The sequence below is a fragment of the Ciona intestinalis genome, chromosome 2 (assembly GCF_000224145.3).
Source record: "Ciona intestinalis chromosome 2, KH, whole genome shotgun sequence".
NCBI lineage: Eukaryota > Metazoa > Chordata > Ascidiacea > Phlebobranchia > Cionidae > Ciona > Ciona intestinalis.
Window position 1 is genome coordinate 1,280,052 of NC_020167.2, and position 15,928 is coordinate 1,295,979.

The 15,928-nt window shown below is 34.2% G+C and overlaps 2 protein-coding genes across 3 annotated transcripts; both read right to left on the reverse strand.

The window, feature by feature from the left end:
* Nucleotides 1-763: 763 nt before the first annotated feature.
* Nucleotides 764-1,987, reverse strand: LOC100178653 (glutathione S-transferase Mu 1-like). Its single transcript, XM_002119844.5, has 3 exons — nt 1,845-1,987; nt 1,607-1,787; nt 764-1,381 (listed from the first exon to the last, which is right to left on the reverse strand). The coding sequence occupies exons 1-3, from the start codon at nt 1,951-1,953 to the stop codon at nt 994-996; spliced, it is 678 nt and encodes a 225-aa protein (XP_002119880.1). The 5' UTR covers nt 1,954-1,987; the 3' UTR covers nt 764-993.
* Nucleotides 1,988-2,036: 49 nt separating this feature from the next.
* LOC100178651 lies at nt 2,037-15,254 on the reverse strand. Of its 2 annotated transcripts, XM_026840594.1 has the most exons (36): nt 15,153-15,254; nt 14,426-14,878; nt 13,775-13,888; nt 12,740-12,988; nt 12,373-12,603; nt 11,981-12,109; nt 11,626-11,709; nt 11,479-11,568; nt 11,320-11,427; nt 10,811-10,924; nt 10,649-10,756; nt 10,216-10,323; nt 10,048-10,158; nt 9,540-9,650; nt 9,370-9,477; nt 9,117-9,224; nt 8,667-8,879; nt 8,082-8,258; nt 7,437-7,571; nt 7,254-7,344; nt 7,072-7,127; nt 6,877-7,007; nt 6,446-6,542; nt 6,316-6,377; nt 5,726-5,860; nt 5,433-5,576; nt 5,218-5,366; nt 5,013-5,148; nt 4,655-4,758; nt 4,457-4,593; nt 3,932-4,008; nt 3,750-3,872; nt 3,554-3,679; nt 3,231-3,376; nt 2,690-2,828; nt 2,037-2,406 (listed from the first exon to the last, which is right to left on the reverse strand). In XM_026840594.1, exons 1-36 carry the CDS (start codon nt 15,244-15,246, stop codon nt 2,329-2,331), a joined length of 4,776 nt encoding a protein of 1,591 aa, XP_026696395.1. In that variant the 5' UTR covers nt 15,247-15,254; the 3' UTR covers nt 2,037-2,328. The 2 variants fall into 2 exon arrangements, with proteins under 2 accessions (XP_026696395.1, XP_026696396.1); XM_026840595.1 differs by lacking the exon at nt 10,216-10,323.
* Nucleotides 15,255-15,928: the final 674 nt, after the last annotated feature.

The window sequence follows — 15,928 nt, forward strand, 5'->3', positions numbered from 1 at the left end:
TTCTTACGACTCCTATAGACCGTTGTTAATGGTTTAAAACACGATCAGGGTATTTGTACATTTTGTGCTAAAGGTGTCCCATCTCCCCCTACCCTACTATATGTATAGGGTGGGGGAAGACGGGACTCGGCGTGTTTTATTTATTTGAACTGCAATTAATAAAGGTATGATAGTACTGATTTGTAATATCATCCCAAAACCTTCGTATATTTTGAATGTGAAAATATTGGACAATAATTATGTGCTTTAAAGGTTCCCATCTTACCCCACTCTACTATACATATAAGTTTGTTGCAACTCGACGCCCAAAGTGACGTCACATTACCCAACCACAATAATCCGTCAATCACGTCAACACTGCGGATACGACTTGTCTCATGGGAAACTATTCTCATGAAAATACACCCCCCGTTGAACGAGGTTAATGATATCCCGTTCAGCCGCTGACATATAATTCGCCATTTCCCTAACACAGAAACTAATAACGAGCAACCACTTTCTGCACTGAGACCTCGAGGTCAGTCTAGGCTCATGGCGGGCTCTTACGAGCCTTTGCCCGGCTCTCAAGTAAACTTTTGCCCGAGACCGTATCGTGTACTTGTATACCATAAAAAGGAATAAAACATAGCAAGATATCATGAACTGTTTGGTCTCTGGTTATAAAAGCAATTAGTACTAAAGTAGATATAGCACCCCGCTGAAGCCTGTATATAAAGTCGGATCAGCACAGAGTCATATAACCCAACCAGCAATCCTGTATATTCAGTGGGGGCTATAAGTTTTAATAAATATTTGTTTAAACCCTTATAAAACAAACATTTTATTTTTGAAACAAACAACCAGACTCAATGTATCAGAACCATATGGTCAAATAATGAAGATAACATCGTGAAAATGCGCGCATTAATACAAGACAAAAACATCGTTTTGTTGTTACGGTGGTTGCTAAAAAATACACCTTAGTGTGAATGCTTATAATAAACAAACATAATATTATTCCGACTGTCCACCCCAATATGCATATTTTGAAAATAGGGGCAGAATTTTAAATCTGTTTGAATGTCTGTAAGTTGTCACTCCTTTTAAGTCCCTGATTCGGGACATAAAGCGAAACACAGTTGGGTATGTGTCAGTAATCAGAGACGCATCAAAAACCATAATTTGGTCCAGAGCTTCAAAGAGACCAAAATCCACATACGTTAATCTGTCACCGGCCATATATCTGTGATTAGACAAATAAAGCTCAAACCGATCCATGTACACGGCGAAGTTCTGCATGAATTCAAACTTTCCCTTCGCGAATGATTCCTTTGTTGAATAATAGCAAAGGTTGATGAACTTGTAGCGAAAATCTTCAACAACCCCTTGGGCGACGTCACATCTACATCAATAAATGAGGTCACAACATTTAACATGGTGGAGTGAGACGGGACACTTTTAGCACATGATGTCCAAATATCCAGTAGTAATTTAAACAATTAACAACACTCTACGAGAGTCGTGAGGATACGGTTTTATAAATTATTGACTGTTCTTTGTTTACAACTAAATAAGACGGGAAAATAAAATGGTCTCCATCTGCCCCACACCATTAAATACACATTACCTTTGGTGTTCTTCCTCTGTTTGCGGATAGAGATCATATTTCCTACCAAGGTATTTCATGATGGCCCAACTTTCTGTGAGTTTTACTTCACCATCAATAAGATAAGGAACGTTTGGAAAATCAAATCCAAGCGAAAATTTGTCTGCCTTCCATTCCGGACGACTGTAATCTGGTGCTTCTCCTGAAAAGATGCATTGCAGAAAGAACTTATGTTAGAAATGCATTGAAATTATTTTACCTGTAGGGTAAGCTTTAAACTCGTATTCCACTCCTGCATATTCCAATATTAGTCTAATAGGTTCCACCAAACATCTAACGTCCCAATAAGCAAGAATTAATTTAGTCATTGTAAAAAAAATAAGATTTTTAAATAAAAATCCTAGTTATTAACTGCAACAAAAATGCATGCGGTAATAAATAATTATAATAATAAAATTTCTCATTTATTGCACATACTGTTGCCACACAAGTTAATTCAAGCCAATGGTTCTTAATGTAATAAGAATTATTTATCCACAGCAAGCAATACGACCCAGCAAAATAGGTGCATGGTAGGTATACTAAAATTCTTTTCAGGAGAGCAAAAGTTAAAAGCGACAAAATGCTACTCATACAAAATACAATAGAAACTAAGTAAGAATTTTAAATCAAGGCAACAAAACCATAATTAATAACACTGAAGAGTTGAAGACAAAGTCTATTCAAGTTTGGTAGGATCTATCTTAGCAGTCTGCTTCCTTTTCACCCAGCATTGTTGATATATATGTTGATAATGCAGTATAGATGAAGTGGTATTGTTGCTGTAAAAAACAACATAAATTTGTCTCTTCTATTACTGTAGCAAAGATTTAGAACAATTTTAAACGAAAAGACAGGATATAGCGACAAAACAACAGTTGTTAAAACTTGCTTACAGTTAAAAATATATTTACTTTCAATTGAAAAAAATAAGCGTGGTTGCTACACCTGGCAGACAAACGTGATATTTATGTTTAATTATTTTCTAGTTAAACTTCAAAAAGAAACAACAGTGTGCGTAGAGTTATGTACATATAAAGGATTCTAATGAAGTAAAACACTCACCTTGTTTGTTACAAACCATGGTCTGATATCACGCAAATCTTTCACAGTCCTAAATACATCCAAGTGATTTGCGCCATGCTTTAATAGATCTATCAGTTTAAGCAAAGTTATGAAGACTCCTGTTCTTCCAGAACCATCACTAGATTAAGAAAATATGAATAAAATGTGTAAAATGGAAAACATGTGACTGTTATACAAAATATTTGAAAGATCATGCACACAAAAAAACAAAGTTGTTATATTTTTAGGTTGTAACTTTAACTGTTTCTTTACATTCAATTTTAACATTAAAATGACGTAAGGTCAGGGAGATGGGACAACTTTAGCACACAAAATCTAAACATCCTGATCGTGTTTTAAACAATTAACAATGCTCTTTATGAGTCATGAGGATACAGTCTCATAATCTTTTAAAAGTCCTTTGTTTCCTACCAAATAGGATGAGAAAACAAAATGAAAAGGTGTTCCACCTTTCCCCACCCTAGTATATATTAAAAAAGTTAGTTTTTAGGTTAAAATATATACCGGTTCTTTGCGTTACCTGCAGTGAACAAGGAGAGCTCCATCCTCAGTCTTCCAACATCTTTGAACCATATCCAGGAAATTAAGAACACTTTGTTTGTTGGGGGGCGATGCACTTGGCCAATCATGGTAATGAAAATGTTTGATGTCCATTTTTGATTGACCCTATGACCCAAAAAAACACTTTAGTGTCCTATTGTGACAGTGAGACGCAAAAAAACTCATTTGTTTGAACTATCAATATGAATTTTTAACCTTATTTTTTATTAAATAAATTACCGCATAATTGCATTACCTTAAATCCGAATTAGATTTTTATTATTTTAGAGTACATTTACTCACATTTTCAATTCTTAGGAACCGCTTGGTGACATTCGGTTGTTTTTCTTGTTTTGTCAAGTAAATATTCATATCGTTGTAAGTTTCTGGGAGACTTATTTTTGGGGGAAAGTAGGGGTGAACATTCGGCTATAAATAAAACCATGTATGGTAGGTACATTTGGATTTACTTAAACAGAGCAGATTTAGAAATGTTTACCTCCTCCTCCTTCGATGTTATCATTACAATAGTTTTAGCATCACTGTGCCAAACCGCATGCCAGAAATCAACAACTGTTTCATCAAATGGGCATTGGGAGGCTACAATATGACCAAGATCACACTACAAATATGAGGTAAGTATCTGTTTACCAGGATTATAAACTCAATATTTTAACTTACCAGTATAAGAGATGCATTATAATATGCAGGTTGTTCATCGGCTTTCAATGGAGGCAGTTTAAGTATGGACTTGTCATCTGTGCAAAAACATTCATTTACAAACATATTTTCGAGTATCTAATTCAAATATTTAGCTTTAAAATGAGAGAAATATAATTTGTTTAAAATGTTATTACACTACGTCCAGCCCCGTAGCACAGTTGTTTATAGTGCACCTGCCTCCAACCCAGAGGTAATGGGTTCAGGGCTCATTGCTGCTACCAATATGGGCGTATGTGTCCTTGGATAAGACACTTAACGCAACCCAGTGGTCACTTATGGGTTGTCCAAATTATCAGCCGCACATAAAAAAAATTAAAAATCCCCTTAACATACTTGGTAACTCGTAAGCTGGCACGAGGTGTATAAAACAGAACGACTGTGTTTAACGACTGTCGTTTACCGGCCACACAGAATAAAGTAATTTACATACATTACATTACATATGTAAAACAGCAACAAAATTTATTATTGTATATTACATACATGGCAGAATGTCCTGGAACATATTCTTTGGGAAGTTTTTTGGTTGTAAAGCTATTCCCCTCTGTGTGTCAATTGGTCCAATGATGTTCAAGTTATCAAACTCTTTCTCAAACCCAATGACAAGATTTTCATCTTTTCTGTTAATGTATATATGTTTGAAACTGTTTATAATTTGAGTTCCAAATTTGTTTGCTTTACTTTGCAAGATTTGTCATGATCTTTTCAATCTCAAGAATGGAAAATTCAGTTTTTGGAAGACAAAGCAGTTCAACCATCAATCTATGCAGGAATATGTATTGGCTCTGTAGAAAATATACCATTTATAAATGTGTTTTACAAACTTAAACAAAAGTAATATTTTAGTGGCTTTTCTGGTATAAAAACGTAGCTTATTTCCAGCCTTTCGTCTGCCATAAATTTCCTGATGAAGTGTCGTCGTATGGCAGACCAAATGTTGGAAATACACTATGTTGGTATACCAGATGAGCCACTAATATATTATTTCTACTACGTCTGGTAGCAGAAGTAACAGACTACTTAAACATAAGATCCTTACAGAAGTTTGCACCATGAGCGTTCGTTTCCTGCGCATAGCAAGCACAGTTTCAAACACATTAACAGCTTGTGTGGCTCGTTGTTCCTCAAGGAGGGAATCTAATGCAATGAAAGTTCCTGAACGGCCTACTCCAGCACTGAAATTTTAAACAAAATGTCAAAACTTTAGCCAACAGTTATTTTAACGACATTTTAACAAAGGAAACCTGCAATGAACTACAATGGGTGTTAAGACAAAATCTCTTTGATAAGTCTCCATCACAATGTCATAAAACTTCAAGAAAGCAGTGGTGGACACAGGAACACCGTGGTCAGGCCATGAGTTAAAATGTAGATGCTTCACTGTCTTGCAACACTAGTGAATTTACAGAATTTAACCACCTAAATGTAGTTGTACAATGTATAGATGAGTTTAACTTACATTTTCGTCATTCGAATTAGCGACAAAAACTCTGAAAGTTCTAATGGTATAACTTCCATATGATATATCTTCTGTTGTCTCAACTAGGATTTCTCCAAAACGATCAACAAATCCAATTTCGGGCCAGTATTTCTCACATTTTTTCTAAAAATTCAAAAATGCTTTTTCTACTTTTGATGATTGCAAAGAAAATACTGAGCAAACCCTTCCTACCCTTTATATTGTATATTTGTAAAAACCTGCACAAAATATGAAAACATGCGAATTTGCTTGCTCTACAGTCTACACTTTACCAGCGCATCTTCAAAAAGATTAGTCAGCATGACGATTATTTGACAGTTCTGCTCCCAAATCATATTCCAAAAGTCGACTACTGTATCTCGTGTAGGACCTTGGGCTGCAATGAATTTCTTGGGCATTCCGTAAGACTGCAGACAGAATACAAATAAATAGAAATTGAAAATTAAAATCACAAATAGTTGAATGTAGGACAACCTTTTGTGGGGAATACTTTATGTATGTGTCCATGGGCAGGACACTTAAGGGCAATTGCTCAAACCCAGTGGTCACTAATGGGTTGTAAGAATAAACAGTGAGCCATACAAAAAAAAACTAAGCGTTATACATCGTAACTCGTGAGCTGGCATGAGTGAAACAGAACATCCCTGTGATAACATTTGTTGTTTTCCGGCCATTAGAGAATGAACAAATGTAACTTAAGATAAAACAAGTTACACTTATTCTAAAATTTTAAATTAGAAATTTTTCTGCCTTATGACACATTTTTCCGCAAAACCAGTTAAAAATCACTGCTGGAATGTATTTCCAAGTAAAACCTTTATTTTCAGTCAAGCTACATCAAAAAGGAAAAGGAGAAACTTACATCGATATAACTTGCATTGATATAATCTTGATCACCTTGTAACACCACTCTTGCATTATCACCTGTAAACACATCAAGCAAACACTTAGGGAAAGTCACAATGACATTACATATTTAAATGGCATCATACTTGGGTAAACATTGACATAACGGTTCTTATCTTTGTTTTCTGGCAGTTTTGCAACTGTAGCTGAAATTGGAACTTTTGAAGAAATGCTTGATATGTCCTGAAACATAAACCAAGTGTGTATTATTACAATACAATGACACCACGGTATCTGACTAAATAGTACAGACAGCATTTTAAATCACCTAAAACAAGATCATAATAAAATCATAACTGAATTTTTTTTTCAATTACGGTTGCAAAGATTTAAAAGTATTTCAAACGAAAAGATATAGCGACAAAACAACATTTGTTAAAACATGCTCACATTTCAAAACATGTTTACATTTAATTGGAAGAAAATAAGCTTGCTGACTACACTTAAATTAGACATGATAAGACAGTTACACAAATTTTGGCAAACAGTCATGCATATTTAATAATTGAAAACTTACATCAAATTGTGTAATAAATGCGCGGTTGTTGAACGAGGTTAACTCCCTGTATTTATCAAACATTTGATTCACTGTGATTCGGTAGTTCGAGTAGTTGCTTGCTGGTTGGAAGCAGCTGTTTTCGTAATTACCTAAACAAATAAACCTTAGAAAGTCGTGCACATTATTACTGCAGACAATATTTAGTCATCATACTTAGATCAATATGATGTTCTTTCTTTGATTTCTTCTGTCTCTGATCTCGAAAAGAACTAAAATAAATTGAAAATTAATAAAAAAAATTAAATAAAAAAGTATAATCAAATAATGCATTGTTTTACTAAAAAACAGTTAGTTTAAAGGACAAAAGTACAATATAAGAAACATGCTATTCATACTGAACGTAATAGCAGAGGAATACGGTGAGAAACAGTATTTGAGCTGTGCTTATGACAATCACTACAATTAGCCAAGGTTGGAATGGAGGGCCTGAAAGGAAAAATAAATCAAATTAAAATCGGCTTTTATAAAATTTAAGAGAAAAAAAAATTTTTTAAGAGATGATATTTGTAATTTCTTACTTGGGGTATTCAAAGGTCTTTCACATAGGTTTCCACTATAGAGATCTGAACAATTGCAATAGAAATGTGCACCACTGCTTGTACATACTGAGTTATGAAGGCATGGTGTTGGTATACATGGGTCTTCACCATCAGCTGTGGTCAATGTGATATTAAGTTTTGATACTTTGTACAGCTTAAACTTGGTTGCAGATAAATACGAAAAGGAATAAGGAATTGGAGAATAAATGTATGAATGTAATTTACTTTATTCTTACACGCCCAGAAAACAACAGTCGTTAAAAACAGGTGTTTTGTTTCATAAACCTTGTGCTGGCTTCACCATGTATGTTACTTTGTGGGTGATTATTTTGGGGGAATTTTTTCATTTTTTTCATGCCTAGCGGATAATTTATACAACCTATTGCCATTAAATGTCTTGCTCAAGGATGCATACGCCCACAATGATAGTAGCAAACAGCCTTGAACCTACCACCTCTGGGTCAGAGGCAGGCGCTCTAACCAACTGTGCTACAGCAGGAAAGGTTGTTTAAGGTTTGTGACACATACTGCATACTTTTATGTGTATAAGCTTAAACGTAATATGTATCAGTCTTGTGCAATACAAGAATACAAGAACAAACAATATATTAGGCAATATTTAACCTGGTTTTTCACAAATATAGCCAATGGGTGCATTACAATCTTTGGGTATCCAAACAAATTCTGATTCTATATTCTGCCTCTGCAAGGACAAACAATTCCCATTAAGCTGTTGTGTTTCAGGTGGCCATTTTTCGAAATCTTGATTATTAACTGAGCTCCCATCAAGCCACAACCATTCTGCATAAATGAGAAATTTCAATATTAAACAACGTCATCCAGATACATTCTGTGAATCTGGTCTTGATCTAGTACTTATCACTGGGCAAGAATTGTACATGATATTGGAAAAGACTAAATACCACCAAATCAGCAGCAAACAAAATCCAATCTAACAAGCAATATACTACTAACTATAGCAACAGACATTTAATTTTCGCCAAAATCTGGCTACATCAGTCTCTCTTCTATTTAAATAGTAAAGTAGTTTGATTAATGTTTACACTATTGCCATCATGTTTTCTGTACCCTATTTTTGCCTAATGATCTCTGCTTGGATGGTTTTTAGTTTATATTGAAGTTTTTGTTAACTTTTACATGATAAAAGTTTAAAAGTAAGTTTACAAACTATATCAACAAAAAGTTTACCTCCTGAGACATTTTGTGCACCAATCCAAAACCCATTCATGTCAGTTATATTTGAAATATATCTCTCAAGAAAAGTTTGCGTGTTTTGTGTTTTTACAATCACCAACGCCCCACCCAAGTCCATGCAAGTTGTGAGTGAAGTGGTAAAGTTGGTTAAAGAATCCACACTTAAGTGAATGGAGAAACCAACAGCATCATCAGTAAAAAAAATTGCTGTGAATTAAAATTAAAAACTTAGATATATAACAGAATAAGTTGAATCATGAAAAATGTTCATTTGTACATACTTTAAAAACTAGTCAAGCAAATGTAGTAAATACTTTTATAAAAGTTTTATACTATGTAAAAAATACAGTGCCATACTTAGTAAAAAATGACATACTATGTCAAAAAAACAAAGTGTCATACCATTTAAAAAAATTTACATTGCTGAATGGTAGAAATATTTACCTTCAGTGCAGTTGAATCCTGAATAAGTAGGTGGACAGTCACATGCGTAAGATGTTCCATTTATACTACAATTTCCACCGTTCATGCAAGGATCTTGTGAACAATAGTCTGAAAACAATAATTAATGATGTTTTTGCTTATTTTTTTATTGACTAAATAAAAAAATTCACTGAATGAATAAGCAGATTTTAACATTGCCATAAATTTTAGCTTTAGTTTTGTTCTAAATATAGTTTCTGTAAGTTGTATTTACCCTGTGTGCAGTTGATGCCAAAAAAGCCAGTTTTACATTCACATGTATATGATGAATTATTAACTTGACAATCACCATCATTCTGACATGGTTGTATGGTGCAAGGATCTAAAAGAAATACGAAAAGAATAATTTGTATTGTGGTTAAAATCAAAACAATGGTAATTTACTGTTTTGGCATTCGTTCCCATAGTAACCATCATCACATAAACAATAATACTCTGTTGTGTTTCTGACAATACACAAACCATGGCTTCCGCAAGGTGAGGGGATACATGGTTCTAAAAATATCACAGATCCCATTATGTATATGTATATATATATATATGTAGTTATAACAGTCAATGTATGACAGTGGTAATTAAATAAGCAGGCAATATTAAAAGGCTGATAACAAACTATTATCATCTAAACATAAAATGGCGCTTTTGGCAAATTATAATACACCTATTTATGTTTTGAAGACCATTTCCTGAAATAAAATTACACTGATAAAAAGGATTTAAATACATTATTAAAACACCAATTTCAGCAAAATTTCTGGCAACAACAGTTTATATGTTATCATGTATCAAGTAAAATGCAACGAAAACTTAACACATTTTCTTACAATAAACTCAAAAATAACAAAATAACAATGATTAAAATTGAATGTATGTAAATGATAATGTAAACAACCTGGAGTTGAGCAATTTTTTCCAAAGAAACCACCAACACATTGACATTGATAATCGCTGCCATTCATATTACATGTACCATTGTTCAAACATGGGTTGTTAGTGCAAAGATCTGAAAAGCAGAAAGGTTTGATTTGTCTTTAGTTATGTTTGCCCTGAAAATATTTACCATTCTCGCAGTAATTTCCGTAATACCCTGCATCGCACAGGCAGGTAAATGTTGAATTTGTCAAAATGCATTCACCATTATCACCACATGGACTTACAGTGCATAAGTCTGCAGCAGAAATATATAAATAAATGAATGTAACTTGCGTTATTATTGTGTGGCAGGAAAGTGACAGTCGTAATAACACAGGTGTTCTGTTTCATACACCTCGTACCAGCTAATGAGTTTTCTTGTATGTAACTTAGTAGGTAATGTTTTATTTTATTAATATTCATATACTGTATGGCTGACAATTTAGAGAACCCATTAGTGACAAAACTGACAACTGGGTTGGAGAAATTGCAGTCAAGTGTCTTGACCAAGGACACATACATAAACTAAAACATGATATTTTAAAACACATGAGAACAATATCAATGAACAAACCATATACCGTTGGTACAGTTTTTTCCATAATATCCATCAAGACACTGGCATTGATAATCGCTACCATTCATATTACATGTTCCGTTATTCATACATGGGTTGTGTGTACATAGATCTGAACAACACAACTTAAATTTTTTGTTAAATGCCCCTGTACCAATAACCTTACCATTTTCACAATACTGCCCATAATATCCAACATAGCATTGACACAAAGCTGTAGAATTTACAACAATGCATTTACCATTACTACCACAGTATAGAGAGTTGCATGGGTCAGGAACTGTAGAAATAAATGAATGTAACTTTCTTTATCCTCGCGTTGCCGAAAAACGACATTCATTAAACACAGATGTTCTGTTTCATACACCTCGTGTTAGCTAACGTGTAACTGAGTTAATAAGTATGTTACACTGTGGATGAATATTATTTTTTTACTTTTTGTTATTATTTGTTGCTAATAGTTTAGACAATGAATTAGTGACTGCTGGGTTGGAGCAATTGTCCTAAGATGTCTTGCCCAAGGACACATACACCAACAACGGTAGCAACGACAAGTCTTGAACCCATTATCTCTGGTTTAGAGGCATACACGCTAACCAACTGTGCTACGGCTTTGGTGTAAATATTAGTAGGTCAGAATACAACAGTGTTCAAATATTCTCTAACAAACTTTACCTTCGGTGCAGTTTCTTCCAAAGAAATCACCAACACATTGACATTGATAATCGCTGCCATTCATATTACATGTACCATTGTTCAAACATGGGTTGTTAGTGCAAAGATCTAATCATGGAAAAAAGTATTTAAAATAGAAAAGGTATTGTAACTTAATACCTTGTGTGCAGTTAATGCCGTGATAACCAACAATGCAGTCACATCTGTATGCTGTTGTGTTGGTAACTTCACATTCATCTCCACTTCCACCTGAAAATGAAAACCTACTAACATTGCACATGCACTTTTTACAACATTCATTCTAACCAATGATATACAAAAGCCCACAATCCGATTGAGTTTCCAGTGAGCAAGTGCCATTATTTTCACATGGGTTCACAGTACATGGATCTGAATAAAAAAGCTAAGTTATTCATCTGTTGAGCTATTGCTTTGTAAGCAGAGAATAACACGTTTGAATCTCGATAGTATCATTTTAGGACTGTTTACCCTTGGCACACACTCTAAAGGGTAATTGTCCCAGCTGAGTGGGCTCTTATGAGTTGTTTAAATCTTAGATCAAACAGAAAATAATCACCCAAAAATTGCACAATCCAAGAATGAAAAAAGTGACATATTTATTTAATTTAATTTAAAAATATATACAACATACAAAATTTACCATATTGGCATATGTCGCCATAATAACCATCAGAACAAATACATTTGAACGAAGATTGGATGTGGTTGAGCTCTGGAAGGCATTCTCCACCATTCAAACATGGATTATCAACTGAACATGGGTTGTACACTACAGATACAATAATAAAATTAAAACTATTGCAATAAACAAACTTAATTTTGATATAAATGTTACGTATCGTCGAGTAAAATCAAAGTAGCTTATGTCACAATTTTGAGATTGCTCGAACATTGCCAAAATGTATTTTATGTCCAACAGCATGCAAAATTGTAAAAAAGACAATTGTGACATAAGCTGTGACATAAGCTACTTTGGTTTTACCTCAACGATATGTATTCTTTTGGTTGACATTATTAATTTCTTTAACTCACATCTTTGGCAAATGTATCTTTTCTTTTGAATGATCATACCGTCCACCCATTTTCCCAAAATATCTCCATTTACCTCATCACTAAATGAGGAGTTTGTCAACAAAATTTGAAGAGCAGATAACCTGCTTGAAACCAATGGAAAACCATCCAACCAGTTTTCAAACTCAACTGTTGATTGAAGTGGAATTGATGTTCCATCTAACCAATACCAGTCACCTCTTGTTTTGTCACCTGTAAGTGAAAAACACAGAAACATAAAACTTAACGCACAAAATATTGTTTGTTGCCCACTTTTCTTGAACAAATATAGATTTAAATATATATAAACTTATTCTTTATTTTTTAATTAAAGATTTCTATTACAAACCTCCTGCCCAGTAGCCGGCCTCCGATGCATTAGTCCAGGATTGCTCATCAAAATCATATGCCCACTTCTGTATCTGTGAATTGATGTCATCCTGAATGAAGGAGCTATTCACTTTGACAAGTTGATATCCATTCCCCTCTTCCACACATCTCTCGTTAGCAGTGGTGTAGTTCAGGGGAGGATAATTAAAGAACTTATACTCGTATTTCTTTTGCTTTGTTGCATTGCACGGCAATGTTACATTTGGTTCTATAAGGAGAGGTAGGAGTTAGTATACAACAACAGAAACACTTAACAGACTGCCTGTAGTCTAAAGTTGCCATTAAACTCGCCTTCGCCGTATTCATACTCACTTTATTCCTACCTTAATGGTGACAGATGAACGGCGGCATTTTTCTCATAAAAAAAATTTTTGTTTCTTTTATTACCTTAAACTTCAATTTTTATGGCGAAAGCAAAAGTTGAAAGTATACAAATTTTAACACAGTCTAGGTCTAATGGAAACCTACATTCATTATGACTTCTTTGGGAAAGTTATAATATAAATGCATATTTGCATAATAGAACTCTAAATATTCCTGAGTTACACTACTGTGCATACATAATAAACCTCTATATATTCCTGAGTTAAACTACTGTGCATACAGTCTGACACTATTAACAACGTCTGAAAACAATATTTTGCAAGAAGGTATCAGCTTCTTATTTGTCTAACATGTCATATCACTGTTGAAAATTTAATGTTGGCATTTATTGCAAGTGTCGCAAATGTTGGATGTTTCTTTACACGGCTCATGTGTTGTTTGTTTTTTTAGGGCGATTATACACTGGCGACGAGGCACAGTTGGTTAGCGCGCCTGCTTCTAACCCAGAGGTAATGGGTTCAAGGCTCTTTGCTGCTACCATTGCGCGCGTACGTGTCCTTAGGCAAGACACTAGCCATGCGAGGATAAAGTACATTCACATTCATTCATTTAATCATTCAATCATTCACTTGACACAGTGTAAACAGTGTCTACTGTCTACTATACTAACCTATTTGACAAGTTTTGCCAGAGTACCCGTTTATGCAAATGCATTTTAGCGAAGATGTAGCTAAATCCAATGTACAATTTCCTCCGTTGGCGCACTCATAACCATTGCATAAATCTGAAATATTTGCAAATTTACATCAAGGAAAGTTTACAAGAAAACTAAAATTGCAATGCGGGATTTCCCCGATGACAAAACGTCTAAAAACAAAACTTCATAAACAAAACAACAACAAAAAAACAAGAGAAGATAGAAAAGCCATGCAATGATTCCTATTAGTAAAATATTAAATAAACGTAAATTATACAACACAAATTTCGTAAGCAGTGGTGCTACCGTAAATAATGCTCGAGAAAATAGAATAAAAAGGTGTCCCATCTTCCCCCACCCTACTATATAGTGGATGGGGGGGGGAAGATGGGACACATTTATCACATAATATTTAAATATCCTGATCATGTTTTTACCAATTAATTACAAAGATCTTAAAGGCCGTAAGGTTACGGTTTTATAACTCTTTGAATGTTCAAAATGTGTTTAGTAACATTTCGCCCAGTCGTGTTTCGAGTTCCGATCTACCACGCATGCACAATATCGCCCGGTACAAATATATTAGTCGAGAGAATCTATATCACTAAATCGGAATTTACTTACGTAATTGACAGATGAAGTTCTTTTTTTGGTTTGCATTATCGTCACCCCACTTTCCAAGAATACCTGATGTAGTTTTCACCTGATCAATAGGCATAACCTTCATCGCATATGCCGTCGCATTACCGCCGTTCGGTTGGTTCCTATACCAGTTTTGATACACCCCATCTACAGCTGAATTATCAAGCCACATCCACTGATTGTTATATTCCCGAGCTCCAACCCAATAACCCAAGTGCCAGCAGTTGTTTCCACATTCACTTTGATCAACCGAGCTTTCCCATTGGGCCAATTGCTCAGTGACTTTTAGTTGGATCCCGTTGTCTTTTATCAAAAGCAGACTTCCTTTTAGCGATGCACAAAAATCAAGAGCGCTTTGAAATTTCATCTTTTGTTCAGTGTTATTGTAAAATAATATTTTTATATTTTCGTGCAAAACTTCGCCCGCTGGCAGAACTGAAAGTGAAACGAAAAATTCCTATAGCTTATTTCAAATAAATCAGCATAACACAACACTGAGTTGTATTTAACTCTTCAAAAACAAAAACCATTGGAAAAAATCATCCTTAAAGCCCAAAGTCACATACGTGGTAACGCGTAAGCTGGCACGAAGGTGTAAGAAACAAAACATCCGTGTTAAGATCTAACTATTTAAGCTTTAATGTAAGATTAGTGAAGTGAATTAAAAAGCGACATCCGTTAGAGCAAGCTAAGGATAAAACTAACAAACCTGTATCCTCGCATCGTCCGTTGTACATAACTACAGCGAGGATCAGCCATAACTTTGTATCTATGTTCATTATTTCAAACTGCACATCGAGCATCAATCCACACAGTAAAGTGGACTTGTATATCAATGATGCTTAAATATTAACACAATATTTGTACAAAGGCATCGTTATTGCTGTAATCCCAGTCGTATATAAAATCGCGTTGGTGTTATATACGAACAATTGGCGACATATTAACTCGATAAGTGTATACTGGTTTCAGTTTTATGTATTGTTAATATTTAAATTGATATAATAGATAAACATTACTGCTTTCGTTTTAATGTCGATTTTAGATGGCTTAGTAGTTGTGTTTGCTCATCTCTTTAAAAAATATATTGCAATACTATAGCAATGCACACATACTTTTGTACATTAATATACATCATTCAATGGGCGAAAAAAATGTTACAGTATTATTCGAGATATCCTAACGGTCCCAAAAAATGCGAGGTAACGGCGGTTACTGATGCTAAGTGTTATTAAAACCTGGTAGTGAACAAACACATCATTTTTTAAATGCCTGTTAAAGGGCATAACAATATTATAAGGTTTATTTTCAATGCCCGCTGCTGAGTCGTATTAAAATTATCCATATTTTGAAGTTTGCCAGTTTGAATCATTAATATAGTATCGAAGTTAAATATACTAGCTAGGCTAAAATATATACAGTTTGTATACATATTTTCAAATATAATTATAAAACATTTTTTATATGCTTAACTAAACTTTAAAC

Bases quoted from the DNA above. Each gene is read 5' to 3' on its own strand.
- LOC100178653 (XM_002119844.5), bottom strand. From the start codon at position 1,953: ATGACTAAATTAATTCTTGCTTATTGGGACGTTAGATGTTTGGTGGAA. The intron at 1,788-1,844 runs GTAAAATAATTT...GCATCTTTTCAG, and splicing joins GTTTAAAGCTTACCCTACAG to GAGAAGCACCAGATTACAGT. The intron at 1,382-1,606 runs GTAATGTGTATT...TTATTGATGTAG, and splicing joins ACAGAGGAAGAACACCAAAG to ATGTGACGTCGCCCAAGGGG.
- LOC100178651 (XM_026840594.1), bottom strand. From the start codon at position 15,246: ATGCTCGATGTGCAGTTTGAAATAATGAACATAGATACAAAGTTATGG. The intron at 9,651-10,047 runs GTTGTTTACATT...TGATATTTTTAG, and splicing joins AAAAAATTGCTCAACTCCAG to AACCATGTATCCCCTCACCT. The intron at 2,407-2,689 runs GTGAGTGTTTTA...TGTTTTTTACAG, and splicing joins CATGGTTTGTAACAAACAAG to CAACAATACCACTTCATCTA.